We start from the raw sequence: 15,784 nt of genomic DNA on the forward strand, positions 1-15,784 counted from the left end.
ATTTAAATACAGAGCTTTAAAAGGTGTGAGCAGATCATAACCCTGGAAGGAAAATTTCCAGATGGGTGAGACAGGTGGCCGAGTAAATCCAACCCAAAATTTGTCCCCTTGAAGTTCACCTCAGATTCTCACTCTGATTTCTTTTGGTTCCCAGGGTAACTTGTTTCTCCTTTTAACTTGGTTAAAAAAAAAAAAAGTTTCCTTGGCTTCCTTTACCACAGCCAAGCCAATCTAGAAATTTTCAAAATGAATGTTACTAAAATCTAAAGGAGATTAAAAATGAAATTATTATGGAAAATGTAAGGGACAGCCATAACTCCCTTCCTTTGTCCAGCTATTCTTCTACAGTTTTCACTCCTCCAGGAAAAACACTTCCACCCCCAGAGGGCAGGTGTAAATTGCAGCAATCTGCCTACATTCCTTCCCTCTTGCTCCACGTGGTAGGGCCACTTTTCTGTCTTCCACGTGGGAGCCATCAAGCTTGTCCCAGTCACAACCAAGGCTAAAAGCCGCATTTGTACTCCTGTCCATGTCTTCGTTCTGGCCAGAGGGACGTGGCAGAGTCCCAGTCCAATCGCAGGGACGGACCAGTGCCCCTTGTTCAGGTGGGACCCTCCTCACACATGGAGGAACGGCAGTTCCAAGGCACTGTGAGGTCACTCCTCTGAGTCCCCAGAGCATCTCCGTAAGAACAACCTTACATTCTGAAAAGACTCACAATTATGTCTAAAATAAGTTCTGTTCACAATAACAGGCGACCTAGATCTGAGGAACTGGAGCCTTTTCCAAGGCCTTCAGGGAAGCCCCTGGCAGGGGACAAGGGCCTGGCAGTGCTTGGGAGCAGGCACAGCAGAGTCAGGCGCTGCCAGCCTGAGGGGACCTTGCTGGAGGACGCCCCAGTTTTAAGAATGGAGCACGGGGCGAGTGCAGCTCTGTGGAGAGCGATGCCCGCCCCCCCCCCCCCCCCCCCCAGTAGCAGGCACACAGTGCCTTCAAAGCACAGAGCCATGGTCGCGATTCCGTAGAGGCAAACTTGGCACCTGTCTGAGTCAGGAGGTGCTCTTGGGAGACCTCACTAGCCGTGCTAACCAGGAAACAGACAGACCGAGGGGCAAGAAGCAACTTGCCTAAAGCCACCCGGAAAGCCAGAGGCAGAATCAGGATGGGCCCAGCAGCTCTGTCCACCCACAGTCCAGGGCGAACCACCGTGCCACACCATGTCAGACCCAGTCCTGCGCAGAGATCTGATGGCTCACCCCCACACGGTCTGCTTGGTCCCACAAATGGGAACAGTGTGGCCTTTGGAAGGCAGCATAGCAGTTGGAGAGCCCTGGGCCTCCTGGGCGGAGGGAGGCCCCTGACACTGCCTGCAACCTGTAACCGTTCAGTGGGGCCCTGTGCTGCTCGGGCTCTCGTTCCGTGGTTAATGATCACCAGTTTGTGGAGGCTGACACCAGCTTTTAGGGGACCGTCACTGTGGATGCCAAAACTGCATAACTGAGATAAGGTGAGTAAGTGACAAAGACAACTTTTTACAAAGAAAGAACTGCTCTGCACTGGTGCTGAGACGTGGGCAAGGAAAGCGCATGCTCTCCTGCACGCGTTTCCATCTATCCATTCACAAGCAGGCCTCCTGTAAGCAGGCCACACACCCTCTCTGACTGGAAAAAAGGGTTTTTGAAAAATGGATTCCAACACTTCTTGCCGGTCTCCCTAACCATTCTAGAATACAAACTAATTCTGTTTGTCCCCCAGGACCCTGCTTAATACACTTTAGTGATTCTCTGTTGCCTTCCAGGTAAAGTTCAAACATCTTCACATGGGCTTCGTAGGTCGGAAGCTTCTTTATCATCAAACCTCTCTCTCTCTCTCTCTCTCTCTCTCTCTCTCTCTCTCTCGCTCTCTCTCTCTCTCTCTCGGCCTGTGCCCATTCTAGATGACTTGCAGTGTCTAGAATGTATAATTTCTCTCATAATTATACCTTTAAATAAGTTTCCTCCATCTGGAGCATCCCGCCTTTCCAATCTCAAGGGTCACTTCCTCTGGCCATCTCTATCCTGAACCTTCCAGGCTGAGCGCGTTCTTCCTCTGTAACCCATGCACCCTGTGTTGTAGCAGGTACCTGATTGGCTAACTTACCTATGTCCCTGACTAGCTGAGAGGTCTATGGTGCCAGGCACTCATAAACATTTGTTGAATGAATGAATGAATGAATGAATGAATGAAAAAAACACTCCTCACCTATGAAGCCTTGGGAAGTAACTATTACAGTATGGCCATTTTTTTCCCATGAGCATTAGAAAAAGGACCTTTCTTCTAATTTATAGTGTTATACTCCCCGTTTTATGAAACTTTAGAAGATCCTTAATTTAGGATTCCATAAAGTTACAAGGCTAGGGATGAATACAAAGTACCTGTATTTATTTCCATGTATTAAAAAGAAAATCTTCCAGTATCTCAACATACTTGTTTTGGTTTTTGAAGACAACAATTGTGAGATTACTTATTGATGCTGCTTTCTTACGAGTTAAAAAAATGTTCCAGGGTGTATCTTCATATTTGACATATTACTTCCTGTCTAACGGACAGGAACCGCTCAATCCGGCTTTCATTTTAATGTTCTCAGAGAATGTTTATTACCGTTCTACAAGGTTAAGCATTCAGGTTTGTCACCGTGCTGGTAATTGCTTATAGAATATTCATTCAGCAACATTGACCAAGTATTATGAAGAAGCCTACGGCCTAGAAGACACGGTGCTACTTGTTATGGGGGAGAAGAATGAACAAAGATGAATCAGACAGCTATGTAAACTGAAAAGTTCTTATTGATCATTATGCTTCCTATTCCTCCTCCATTTTGTTCACTCTTTTAAAAGCACACATCCCTCTGTGTTCACACTTGCTTTCTATATTCAGTGGCTATACTTAGCACAGAATTGTGGAGGAAAGATTCGGGCTGAGTAGCAAGCAGCTGACCAAGGATAGAAAAGCAGTGGGTGAATTGGAGGTGGCACGCACTAAACACATTTGAAGACAGTCACAGAGTTAATGCTCTAAGGCTTAGAGTCTAAGCAATACAAAAAGGGAAAAAAACCCAAACATTTTATTCTCTTCCTTTCCAACTGCAAGAAAAATCAAGAAACACTATTACTGCCGAAACCGGTTTGGCTCAGGGATAGATCGTCAGTCTGTGGACTGAAGGGTCCCAGGTTCGATTCCGGTCAGGGGCATGTACGTTGGTTGCGGGCACATCCCCAGTTAGGGGGTGTGCAGGAGGCGGCTGGTCGATGTTTCTCTCTCATCGAGGTTTCTAAATTCCTCTCCCTTCCTCTCTGTAAAAAATCAATAAGATATATTTGAAAAAAAGAAACACTATTACTTACAGATTACGTGCTAAAGAGACCCCTAAAAAGCCCAATTGAAACATTCTTATGCTGCTAGCGTGTAACAACCTTTGACTCTTTAGGAAATTGAGTAAAATCAATGGCTAGAGTCTGAAAGTATTAGGTCTAATAGATCCAGTATCAGATAAAAAGAACAGGCTGCAGCAAGAGGGCTCTTCAGCCTCTAAGTAACACTAGTTCCTGATTTTCTTGGGGATGGAGGGGAGGAGAATGGAATGTGTTCATAATTTGACATTGAAATGCCCTCTTGTTGCCTCCAGTTCTTTTTATCTGGGACTGGACCTATTGCACTGAATGCTTTCAGACTCTTAGGAGTTGGTTTTACTGGATTTCTTAGAGACAGGATGTTATATTTTAGTATCATAAGAATGTTGTTTTTTTTAAAAAAATATATTTCTATTGATGTCAGAGAAGGGAGAGGGAGAGAGATAGAAATATCAATGATGAGAGAGAATCATTGATCAGTTGCCTCCTGCAACCCAGGCATGTGCCCTTGACGGGAATTGAACCTGGGACCCTTCAGTCCACAGGCCAATGCTCTATCCACTGAGCCAAATCAGCTAGGGCACGAAGAATGTTTTGATTGTGCTTTTCTGTGTCTTTATACATGGAAGTAACATGATAACACATTTCCGGGTCAAATTAATTGTCAGGAACGTTGTTCCCAGAGGCTGAAATACTACAGTGGTCCCAGGAATCCATTCCTGGGTGGTTTACCTTTCGGCCCCCCACTCCCACCCCTTCCCCCAGTCTCTGAGTGAACTGGCCGGGCAGATAAGTCTGCCTCATATTCCTTCTGAGGAAAGTGGCCCCAGTGGGTTCTTCCCTGTGTAGGCTGCCATCTCAGTGCAGCGGCTTTTGTTAGTGAAACAGACTCAGCGCTTCTTTCCCAGGTGCTTGGGGTGGGGACAGTGCAGGCAGAGCAGTGAGGTATGGCTGTGCGGGAGAGGGCCCATATGCAAAGGCCTCAGTGAACTCACTCTGCCCAGTGAGCATTCTGAACACAGTGGTGGCAGATCAAACCAGATGCTCCCCAGAGGGTCATGAACAAAGAGGAGGCGGCTCAGTGAACCGCAGCCTGTGGTCTGAGCCATGCTGACCGCCTTTTCTGGGCCACTGAACTGGCTGCTAAAGACGTGACCTCTTGTGTGCCCTCGTGCCCTGGGTTTCTTTGCAACAACCTCACCTCGGCCACTGCAGGAAGCAGGGGCAACGCTGCAGTCTCCTGCTGACCTGACCTGAGGCTCCCTCTGGAATTCTCTTCAATTAAGTTCAAGCTCTGGTCCACTCCCAGCCCCTTTCTCAATAATCTCTGTTTCTAAAACAGCAAAATAGCCTGTGTGGAGAGGACAGAGCGAGAGAGCAAGAGAGAGAGAGAGAGAGAGAGAGAGAGAGAGAGAGAGAGAGAGAGAGAGAGAGAGAGAAAGAGAGAGAATTGTGTCTATTGAGTCTTAATTTACTTATGGTAAAATCCATTCTATCTAATGTACGGTTCTAGAGTTTTGACTAATGCTTACAGTTGCATAAACACTACCATCATCAAAATATAAATTTTCGTCTCCCTAAAAATTCCCTCGTGTCCCTTTGGAGTCAACCCCTCCCTCTACCTCCAGTCTCTGGAAATCACCGCTGTGTTTCTGCCCCTGTATTTTTGCCTTTTCTCTTGAGTCTTATACATGGAATCATACAAGGCAGGCCTTCTTTAACATCCCTGTTTAAACCACAGCCTGCGCCCTGCCTGACTCTCTGTTAGCACATCATTCTTTGCCTTATTTTTCCCCCCAGAACATTTAACATTATCTGAACATAAGCGATTGTCATTTTTTGATGATTGTCAGTGGAATGCACACTCCCGCTAGAATGTGAGTGCGGGGACTTCGCCTCGTTTGCTGCTTCATCTCTGGGCTGCAGACGGCTGTCTGCCATCGTGCAGGTGTTCAGGAAATATTTGCTGAACGAGCCACCAAATGAATGAGGACATTGGAACTTCCCCAAACCCTCCTCTCCACATTCAGACTGACCTCATTAATAAGAGATTACCCTCACCCCCGCCCCCCAAAATGTGTCAATCCAATCTTCGCTGTGCTGCCAAAGTAGATGGTTTAGCTGCAAGTAACGCAATTAGAAGTAATTAGGCTGATTGAGATTATACATTGTCGTTTACAGCCACTCTCTGGGCGATTAGATTACCTAGAATAGAGCTGGTCTGATTCGAGTGAAATGGAAACAATGATAGTGACTATTTCCTAAGGTTGTTTTGAGGATTAAATGACTTAAGGGAGGTGAAGTGTTCAGCACAGTGCTTCTCCATGGGGAGTATTTTGCCTCCGCAGGGACGTCAGGTGGTGTCCGGAGACGTTCTGTTGTGATGGTGGTTGTCAAAACCAGGGCAGGGTTGTTACTGGCATCTGCTGCTAAACACTCCTCAATGCACAGGACAGTCCCCTCCCCACAAAGAATTATCTAGCCCCCAATGTCAGTAGTGCCACCTGTGAGTTAGAGCAGTGTCTGCACACAGACAAACTGTATTTGTGTTTGCTACTATTATTTTTAGGCCCCGGCTGGATGGCTCAGTTGGTTGGAGCGTTGTCCTGTACACCAAAAGGTTGAGGGTTCAATTCCTGGTCAGGGCACGTACCTAGGTTTCGGGTTCTATCCCTGGTTGGGGCGCATTCAGGAGGCAACCAATTGATGGGTCTCTCTCACATCAATGTTTCTCTCTCCCTCCCTCTCTCTCTCTCTGCCTCTTTCTCTCTTTCCTTCCTTCTCTCTCTAAAAAATCAATAAAAACATATCCTCCGGTGAGGATTAAAAACAACAACACAAAAACATGACAATTTAGGGAAAATGTTTGCAACATATATGGCAAATGATACATATTCCCAATAGAGGGAAAAGGCCTATAAAAGCAGCAACAAGGATGTGAGTGCTCTAATAAAAGACGTGAGCAGACAATTCACAAGAGAAGAAATTCAAATTTCCAGTAAATATGAAAAGTGTTCAGACTGACTAGCGATAAAAAAATGCAAATTAAAACACAAATTTTTATTTTTTCCTTTCAAATTGACAAAGTTTAAAAGAATAAAATGGCGAGTGTTGAAGTTTGGTGATAAATGGACACTCTCATACACAGTATGCTGACCGAGGTTTTCTGGGAGACAGTTACCTATGTGAATCAACTACTTCAAATATCTTCATACTGTTTGTCTCAGTATTCTACCCTATAATCAGACTCACACAAAGATGTTAGTATGTGATTTTCACATGTGGTGCTATATGAAAAACTAAAAATGACGTCATTGGAGTATGGTTAAATGAACTATGTTGTACTCATGGACCATTAGAAATCAAGTGAAGTCTTTAGAAATAACTTAATCTGCAGAGTTGTCATGTTGATTGATGGAGAGGTGACAGTACAGATATATGGAAGAAAGGGGAGCACAGATGCAAGGAGGGACATCAAAGGAAGAGTGGCGAGCAGCAGGGAGAATCCCTGCACACATCTCCAGCTCTGGGAGCCGCCTTGGCTTCCCACCATTCCTCAGGGCAAATGTGCACGTTAAGTTCCAACAGAGTCACACACTTAAAGGTGTAGAGCTTGCTACATCTCTGTCCTTCTTAATATATAAATCAAGAAATTGGCTGTTGGAGAAAATTTCTTACACACCACTCGAAGCATGTCTACTCCAGGTTTGTTTGTTTCTAACCTTTCGTTGCTTCAGTTCTATCTTCAAAATAAAATTAAAAGGTAAATAAAATCAAGAGTTAGCACAACCTATCCAGAGACATAGAACCATGAACAGACTGATGAATTTCAGAAGGAAAATGAGGGTAGGGGTGGAGGGGGAGAGAGTAACTGAGGAATTTATATGCATATATGCATAGCCCAAGGACACAGACAATAGTGTGGCAAAGGCTCTGGAGGGGCAGGTGCAGGGAGGAGGGGGTCAATGGGGAAAAACACACACACACACACACACACACACACACACACACACAAACAAAGCAGACATCTGTAATACTTTCAACAATAAAGATAAAATAAAAAAAAAGAAAAACATATTCTCCGTCAGCATACTGTGTATGAGAGTGTCCATTTATCACTGTGAGGTCGTGGGTTTGATTCCGTGTCAGGGCACTTGCCTGCGTTTCAGGCTCAATCCCCAGTAGGAGGCGTTCAGGAAGTAGCTGACTTTTTCTCACCTAGATCTTTCTCCCTCTCCCTTGATTTCTCTCAAATCAATAAAAACATATTTTTATTTAAAAAAGAAAAAAAATACAGGATGGGCAAAAGTAGGTTGATAGTGGTGAGTACATGAAACACAGAGTTCATTCTTGTATTATTTATTAATTATTGTATTATTTTTCATACAAACAACTGTAAACCTATTTTCCCCCACCCTCTATTGAAGTGGCTTAACGGCCTTTTGAAAAAAATTGATCAAGGAATTAAATAGACTTAATGGTGTTATATATAAATAAATACTTTCTGATCAATTTTATCTCCATTGGTAAAATTATGATTGGAATGTTTGTATTCATACATGAGAAAATTTCTGAGTGAATCAAAACAGGGTCCAAATGGGGAGTAGAAGGTCCACTGATCACTCAGTGACACCTGTAAGATGGGGAAGGATTAAGGGACAGGGTCTCTCACCCCTCCCTACCAGCATCTCAACTGGACCTTTTGCTGAACCTGTATTCCAATATGTCTCCATTCAGTAGGCTGTGTGGGCAATGACTCTCATCAATTCTTCTCTTCCTTTGAATGATTCTTGATATTGTTCATAAAATAAGTCTAATGCAGTGACACCTGTAAGATGGGGAAGGATTAAGGGACAGGGTCTCTCACCCCTCCCTACCAGCATCTCAACTGGACCTTTTGCTGAACCTGTATTCCAATATGTCTCCATTCAGTAGGCTGTGTGGGCAATGACTCTCATCAATTCTTCTCTTCCTTTGAATGATTCTTGATATTGTTCATAAAATAAGTCTAATGTTGCATGAACCCTATGAACCAGGAGATCATGGTTTGATTCCCAGTCAGGGCACATGCCCGGGTTGCGGGCTCAATCCACAGTGTGGGGCATGCAGGAGGCAGCTGATCAATTATTCTCTCTCATCTCTCTCTCTCTCCCTTTCCCTTCCTCTCTGAAATCAAGAATAATAATTTTAAAAAGTCTAATGGAAGCCCTTACTCCCATTTCACTATTCTTAGGCTCAGGTCTTAAGGTCTCTTAACCTTTGATTTCCACATATCTATCAAATCCTCAACCCTAATCAGAAGACGTTCATCCATGCTCATAATATATTCACAGCATGACCTTTGTTCCCGGCTTTCTACTCCCCACTCACCCATCTATACCAATAAAAGCCTAGGAGGCCCTTGCGTGCGACGTTGTCACAAGATGGCCACCACAATATGGCTGCCACAAGATAGCCACCACAAGATGGCCATGTGCACAGCGGAGGCGGGGCCGGTGGCCGCTCCACACAGTGAGGCCTGGGGGTCCCACGACTCTGTGCGGCATGGAGGAGGCTGGTCCCGGTGGAGGAGGCGGGTCTTGGCAGGGGAAGGTAGTTGAGGGCCATCGGGCTGGCAGGGGAGGGCAGTTGGGGGCATTGGGCTGGCAGGGGAGGGCAGTTGGGGCGATTAGGCCGGCAGGAGAGCAGTTAGGTGTTGATCAGGCTGACAGGGGAGCGGTTGTGAGGCGATCAGGCTGGCAGGCAGAAGCAGTTAGGGGCAATTAGGCAGGCAGGCAGGTGAGCAGTTAAGAGCCAGCAGTCCCAGATTGTGAGAGGGATGTCCGACTGTCCCACAGGGATCGGGCCTAAACCTGCAGTCAGACATTCCCAGAGGGGTCCCAGATTGGAGAGGGTGCAGGCCGGGCTGAGGACCCCCCTCCCATGCACGAATTTCATGCACTGGGCCTCTAGTTGTTTGATAAAGCTCAGGGCTGGGTGGATAAGAACAAGAAATAGGGTAAATAGAAATAGATGGGTGGTGAGAGTACAAAAGAGAGTGAGCAGGGAGAAAACTGATAGCCATTTCGAAAAACCCAACATTAGAAAACAAGAAAAATAGGAAAAAATATTTGTTTGCACATATTCTTTATTCACCATGAATTTTTCCTACCCTTCATATATGCTAAACAAAGTACTTTGTTTTACTAAGATTACCATAATGAAAAATCTTTTTTAAAAAAATGGTAACTGAAAATGTGGATTCTGTAACAATAAACAGTGTTTACAGGCATAATGCTAATGAGTCCCATTCTACTGCTTTTATACTTTGTAGGTAAAGTAGAACTAAAGTTGTGCAGGTGTCTTTAGTTTATCCTTACCTTTTGTACAGTTTATTGTCCTCTAGACATACTATTTTCTGAACACCAGAATCCAGCACAGTGCCTGCCTCACATGTAAAAGAGGTCAACAATCATTTAATAAGTAAATGAATGAATGCTGTCCACATAGCCTGGACATGACTGACATTCATCATTTTATCTTTGGTGAGGATATTGTGGGTTTATATTGATCACACAGGTTGGTAAACAAGAGAAAATAGCTTCAAGTTTAGATGAGGTTAAGACCCCTTTGCTTCTCAAGATCATTTCTTTCTTTATTTTATTTTATTTTTTTCATTTTATGTGCCTCAGGCGTGAAACAGCTCTGGCCACCCACACAGGCATCAAGCGAGGATGAACTGACTGTACATCTGCTTTGCCCCTGATTGATATAAGAGCAACACCACCAACCAGGTGTCCCCTTGCCCATTGCCAGGGGGTTCATTTCTTTATTTTTATCTTGTTTAGAAGATAGTTTGAAAGTGCTTATTTGAAAGTAGTTTTCTCAGTGTCAAGTGACTTGAAGTCTCAGTTCAAGGCCTCTTTTTTTTTTTTTTTTTAAATTCTTACCGAAAAGGAAGTATGAGGTCAATTGCATAAACTTAAAGTACCACAGAAATGAAACTTAAAGCAAGAAGAAACTTGCCATCAATGCACTGGATGGGAACACGTGTGTCATGTGAACAGACATGACAAAAACAGCCCTCCTTAAATTACTTTTAGCAATAGTGATCACATTCATTTTAATTTTGCCGGAATATTTCAAGACACCAAAAGGTGAGTATATAATTATAATTTATCTTTTCTTTTTCTTAATTTTAAAAGTGAGGACAGCCAATGGTTATAGGAAATGTCTTCATTTCAGATACATGCTGCATGGGCGGAAGCTGTCTGTGAGAAAAGCTAATACAGGGAGATTGCAACTTTAGTTGACTGTTACATAGCACAGTAACCTTAGCCATAGCACTTAGTTATTGTAGAATACAATCATGAAATAAAAAAACGAAAAGGTAATTTAAAATTTGTGGCCAAGATTTCAAACATTCAGTGTACAGTAATCTCATCACATGATTTTGCTTTTTATTTATTTATATTGTTTAAAGTATTACACATAGTAGTAGTACATATATCTCCCTTTTTCATGATTTTGCTTTTTAAAACATTTTCCTTCAAAACCAGTTTTAAGTATGTGTTTACATTCTGAAATTATTATCGACAGAAAAGGATATTTATTAAGTTAAAATGGCTTGTCTGCCTTCCAACACAGCTATTTCACACAATAACTTACTATTGCTTTTTGAAAATCAAGAGTATTAGCTATTTCAAAATATAATTAGAGTAAGATGGGTGCAAATTTAAGCAGGTATATGGGTTTGAATGTTTGTAACGAGAGAAAAATGGGACAACATGAACTCTGTGGATATTTCAGAGAATTGTGATGATTGCTGAAACCAAGGGTAGAAAAATAATTAGGCGTAAATTTAAACTATTTTTATATGTCAGTAAAATATTTGAAAATATGTTAATGTGGCTATTTGGATGGTAACTGTGTTCCCTAGCATTTAATAATAAGAAAAAAGAAAAAGAAAATGAGGTATAATATCATTAAAAGTTATATAAATTTGATTAAAATTAGAAAAAATCTTATAATTTGACTTGCTGCAGTAATTATTGTTGCATATACATAATGCTAAATAGACAGATAAAATATTTTTTGATAAATAAATACCATGATTGTGCAATTTTGTGAACGATTGAATTATTCAAATTTCTCTTGTTTTTCTGGCATTATGTTGCTTAGATTAAGCAACTATAGTGTAGATATACATATATTTATTTTCCTTTTTTTAAAAAAAATATTCCTTTATTGATTTCAGAGAGGAAGGGAGAGGGAGAGAGAGAGAAACATCAATGATGAGAGAGGATCACGGATCGGCTGCCTCCTTCACGCCCCCCACTGGGGATTGAGCCCGCAACCCGGGCATGTGCCCTGACCAGAATCGGACCCTTCAGTCTGCAGACTGACGCTCTATCCACTGAGCCACACCGACCAGGGCTATTTTCCTTTTTTTATATTAGTTTCAGGTGTACAGCATAGTGGTTAGACAATCATATACTTTACAAAGTGTTCCCTCCGATATTTCCATACCCACCATACATAGTTATTAAATAGCACATATTTTTAATTCTTGATTTCAATTAATGCAAATATAAAAAGAATAGTTAGAATTGGACTAGAGATAACTATTTAAATTTTTAAGCTATTGTGGGCTGAGAGTAAGCTCATTTAATAATTATCTAAGGTAGGTCATATAGGTTTATCTAGCACCTCCAAAAAATCAGGTTGGATCTAATGAAAACTAGGTAATCAGCCTAAAAAAGATTTAATGAACTACTTGCTAATTATTGCTTAATGTTTGTGAACTGATAACAATGAACTGATAACAACCAACGTTGATGTAATTTTTGTTCTCCTAGTTTCCTAACCAATTATATCTCCTAGTTTCCTCCCAAATACTACCTTTACTGCCTCCATAAACTCTAAAGAGCCATTTCTCTTTTCCTGCTTTAAGAACAGCTCAGGTATTTCCTTGTGCTCTTTGGGGTGGTGAACTTATTTGGGAATTTTGTTTCAAAGGAACCCTCCTTAGGGCCAATAAAGAAAATGTTTGGAAAGCACCATCTTATCCTGGTGTCATTTTCTGGTAGAAGGAATTTTGCACAGAGCCACCAATAAACAAACATTTCATTACTAGGCAAAATGTTTTACACATACAGTAGTATAAGAGTAATGTATTAAAAATAGTGTAATAATAATGTTTTATATCTTATACTGGTTTATGGATCACCAGGAATAGTTCCTGTCACCTCATGTTATCCACAAGGGCACATAATTGTTTTGCTTTTAAAAAACTTTATATTTTAGTAATTTTTAAATCACAATAATACTCAATGTCTTATGAAATGAGTTGACTTGCTAGCCAATATAGTTCATAAAACAAACTCTCTGGTAAAATTACCTAGATAATAAGCCCAGAGTGTTCCATTAGTGCTAAAATTAACCTTGAGCTCTTCCTGTATAGTCTCACCCTCCCTATCAGTTACTTGTGTCTTTTTTCCACTTTTTCTTATGTCCTATTCACTTTAATTTCTAAGATAAATATTATAAATGATTTTTACTTATAAATTATTCACTGATACCCTGTCTTCGACACGTCAAGTGAATTAAAAAAGAATCTAAATGAGGAATAATGTATTCACGAGGCTTAATAGATTTGATTTGAAAATAACAAACCCTCCGAAGGCCTATGTTAAAAATAGAGAACTGTATTTGATCACTTTTCATCAAGAATGTATCTGAGTCTCTGAATTATCATTATTCAGAATATTCAATTATCATAGTTATACAGTAGAAGCTATTTATTCTAATTTCACCAAAGGAGAGGAACTTTAACTGTGTCTGGGAGTTTTAATGAGTTTGCATTGGCAGGAGAGCTTATTCTAATACTTGCAGCTTACTTGAAAAGCAGCTTATGCTAAGATTTGGTAGCTAATATAATGACTTGATAGACTTATATTGCATAGAGATAATAGAGATATAAAAAGGAATTGATATATATTTTTTATTTTTATTTTATTATTATTATTATTTTAATAAATCTTTATTGTTCAGATTATTACAATTGTTTCTCCTTTTTCCCCCCCATATCTCCCCACCACCCGGTTCCCACCCGTTGTCCTTATCCATAGGTGTATGATTTTTGTCCAGTCACTTCCCGTACCCCCCACACAGACACCCCTTTCCCCCTGAGAATTATTAATCCACTCCCATTCCATGCCTCTGATTCTATTATGTTCACCAGTTTATTCTGTTCCTCAGATTTTTAATTCACTTGATTTTTAGGATCACTTGATAGATATGTATTTGTTGTTCATAATTTTTATCTTTACTTTTTTCTTCTTTTTCCTCTTTTTAAAGAATACCTTTCAGCATTTCATATAATACTGGTTTGGTGGTGATGAACTCCTTTAGCTTTTCCTTATCTGTGAAGCTCTTTATCTGCCCTTCAATTCTGAATGGTAATTTTGCTGGGTAGAGTAGTCTTGGTTGTAGGTTCTTGCTATTCATCACTTTGAATATTTCTTGCCATTCCCGTCTGGCCTGCATAGTTTCTGTTGAGAAATCAGCTGACAGTTGTATGGGTGCTCCCTTGTAGGTAACTAACTGTTTTTCTCTTGCTGCTTATAAGATTCTCTCTTTGTCTTTTGCCCTTGGCATTTTAATTATGATGTGTCTTGGTGTGGTCCTCTTTGGATTCCTCTTGTTTGGGATTCTGTGCGCTTCCTGAACTTGTAAGTCTATTTCTTTCACCAGGTGGGGGAAGTTTTCTGTCATTATTTCTTCAAATAGGTTTTCAGTATCTTGCTCTCTCTCTTCTTCTGGGACCCCAAAAATTCGGACATTGGTACGCTTAAAGCCATCCCAGAGGCTCCTTACGCTATCCTCACACTTTTGGATTCTTCTTTCTTTCTGCCTCTCTGGTTGGGTGTTTTTTTCTTCCTCATATTCCAGATCTTTGGTTTGACTCTTCAGGTACGGTGGTCTACAGTTGAGTGTTTGTATATTCTTTATTTCAGACAGTGTATGCATAATTTCTGACTGGTCCTTTTCCATTTTTTTTGTATTCTCATTAAGGTCCTTGAAGGTCTCTTCAAGTTTCTCAGCGGTTTTTAGAAGATTCTTGAGTAACCTTATAAATGTGGTTCTGAACACTGTGTCATCCATTAGTTTGCTTTCCTCCATCTCTCCTACTCGTGACATACTTCAGTGTCTCCACATTTTGGCTCCCTCCCTGTGTTGATGGAGTGGCTTTGTGTGGTCAGTGACCTATAGGGGCCGGTAGCTCAGCTTCCCCAATCACTCTAGGTGGTCGCTCTTGGTACATCCCTTTGTGGACTGAGTGGAAAGTCTTGGTGTAGTTAAAAGCCTTGATTGCTGTTGGTACACTGGGAGGAATTGACCTCCAGGCCAATTGGCTGTGAGGACCTGCTGTGTCTATAACGGAAGAATTGCTGTGCTGGAGACACAGTAGGGCTTTGGTGCTCACTGAGTCTGCCTCTTGAATGTGTCCCTTATGAGAGTGGTTGAAATCTGGTGTTGTCCACACCGACCACTAGATACCCTAGTGTCTGGATCTCCAATGGGGTGCAGGTCTGAGGCCTCCCAGCAGGAGCTACAGCAAGAGCTACAGTTTTCTCCTCTTTGCTTGGACGGTTTTGGAGCAGTCTGATTGGAGCTGCAGTTAATTTGGCTGAGCTGCCACAGAACAGGCCATTTATATGTAAAAGCCGCTGTGTGGAGCCTGGGCGAGTTTGTAGAGTGTGCGGGGTGGGGTCTCAGGGCGGGGCGGGGTCTCAGGGCATCACTAGGCTGGGGCATGGCCAACGGCCATGGCTGCCTTCAGCCAGCTCTGCCTTTCCTCGTTTCCAAGTCCCTGTGTCCCACGCTCCAGCGCAGCAAACCCTGATTGCTGGGCGCACCTCTGCAGAAAAGTCACTCTCACTCTCCAACTGATGGCCGAGAGTCCAGCTTCTCCCCGTAGGCGTCTGGGTCCCCCGCGTGTCCCCAGAAACTGGAGTGCAGAGTGATCGGGAGTTTGTCTCCCTTCGGTTTGAAGAAAAGCCATGAGCCCAGTCTCCGGCCGCCAGCCCGCTTCGGCGTGCCTCCGTACCTCAGCTCTCCAGCGTTTGCGCTCCCTTCTCTTCTTAGTTGTAAATCTACCACTCAGCCAGCTTTCCCGTGGTTCTGGGTGGCAGACATTTTGTTTTTTAGTTGTATTTTTGTAATTGTTGTGCGAGGTGGCAGTTTAGTTGTTTAACTTTGCCGTCATCTTGGTTCCTCGTCAGGAATTGATATATTTTGATTCAGAGCTTCTTGCAGTTAAGGGAGCTAGGTTTCCCTAAACAATAGACTTAATCAACCTACTTTTGTTGGACAATGTTTACAAGAGAGCGAGACCTGGTTAACTCATATAA

The 15,784-nt window shown here is 42.2% G+C and overlaps 1 protein-coding gene across 1 annotated transcript in view; it reads left to right on the plus strand.

The window, feature by feature from the left end:
- Window positions 1-10,437: 10,437 nt before the first annotated feature.
- The window catches only part of TMEM156 (transmembrane protein 156), a gene marked incomplete at its 5' end in the record, with an annotated part of 35,013 nt that continues 29,666 nt past the window's right edge, over window positions 10,438-15,784 (plus strand). The window contains one exon of the mRNA XM_079779077.1: window positions 10,438-10,525. Within this exon, the coding sequence (XP_079635203.1) occupies window positions 10,438-10,525 (88 nt within the window). The remainder of the gene's footprint in view (window positions 10,526-15,784) is intronic.

Source organism: Cnephaeus nilssonii, assembly GCF_951640355.1.
Source record: "Cnephaeus nilssonii genome assembly, chromosome: 1".
Classification (NCBI taxonomy): Eukaryota; Metazoa; Chordata; class Mammalia; order Chiroptera; family Vespertilionidae; genus Cnephaeus; species Cnephaeus nilssonii.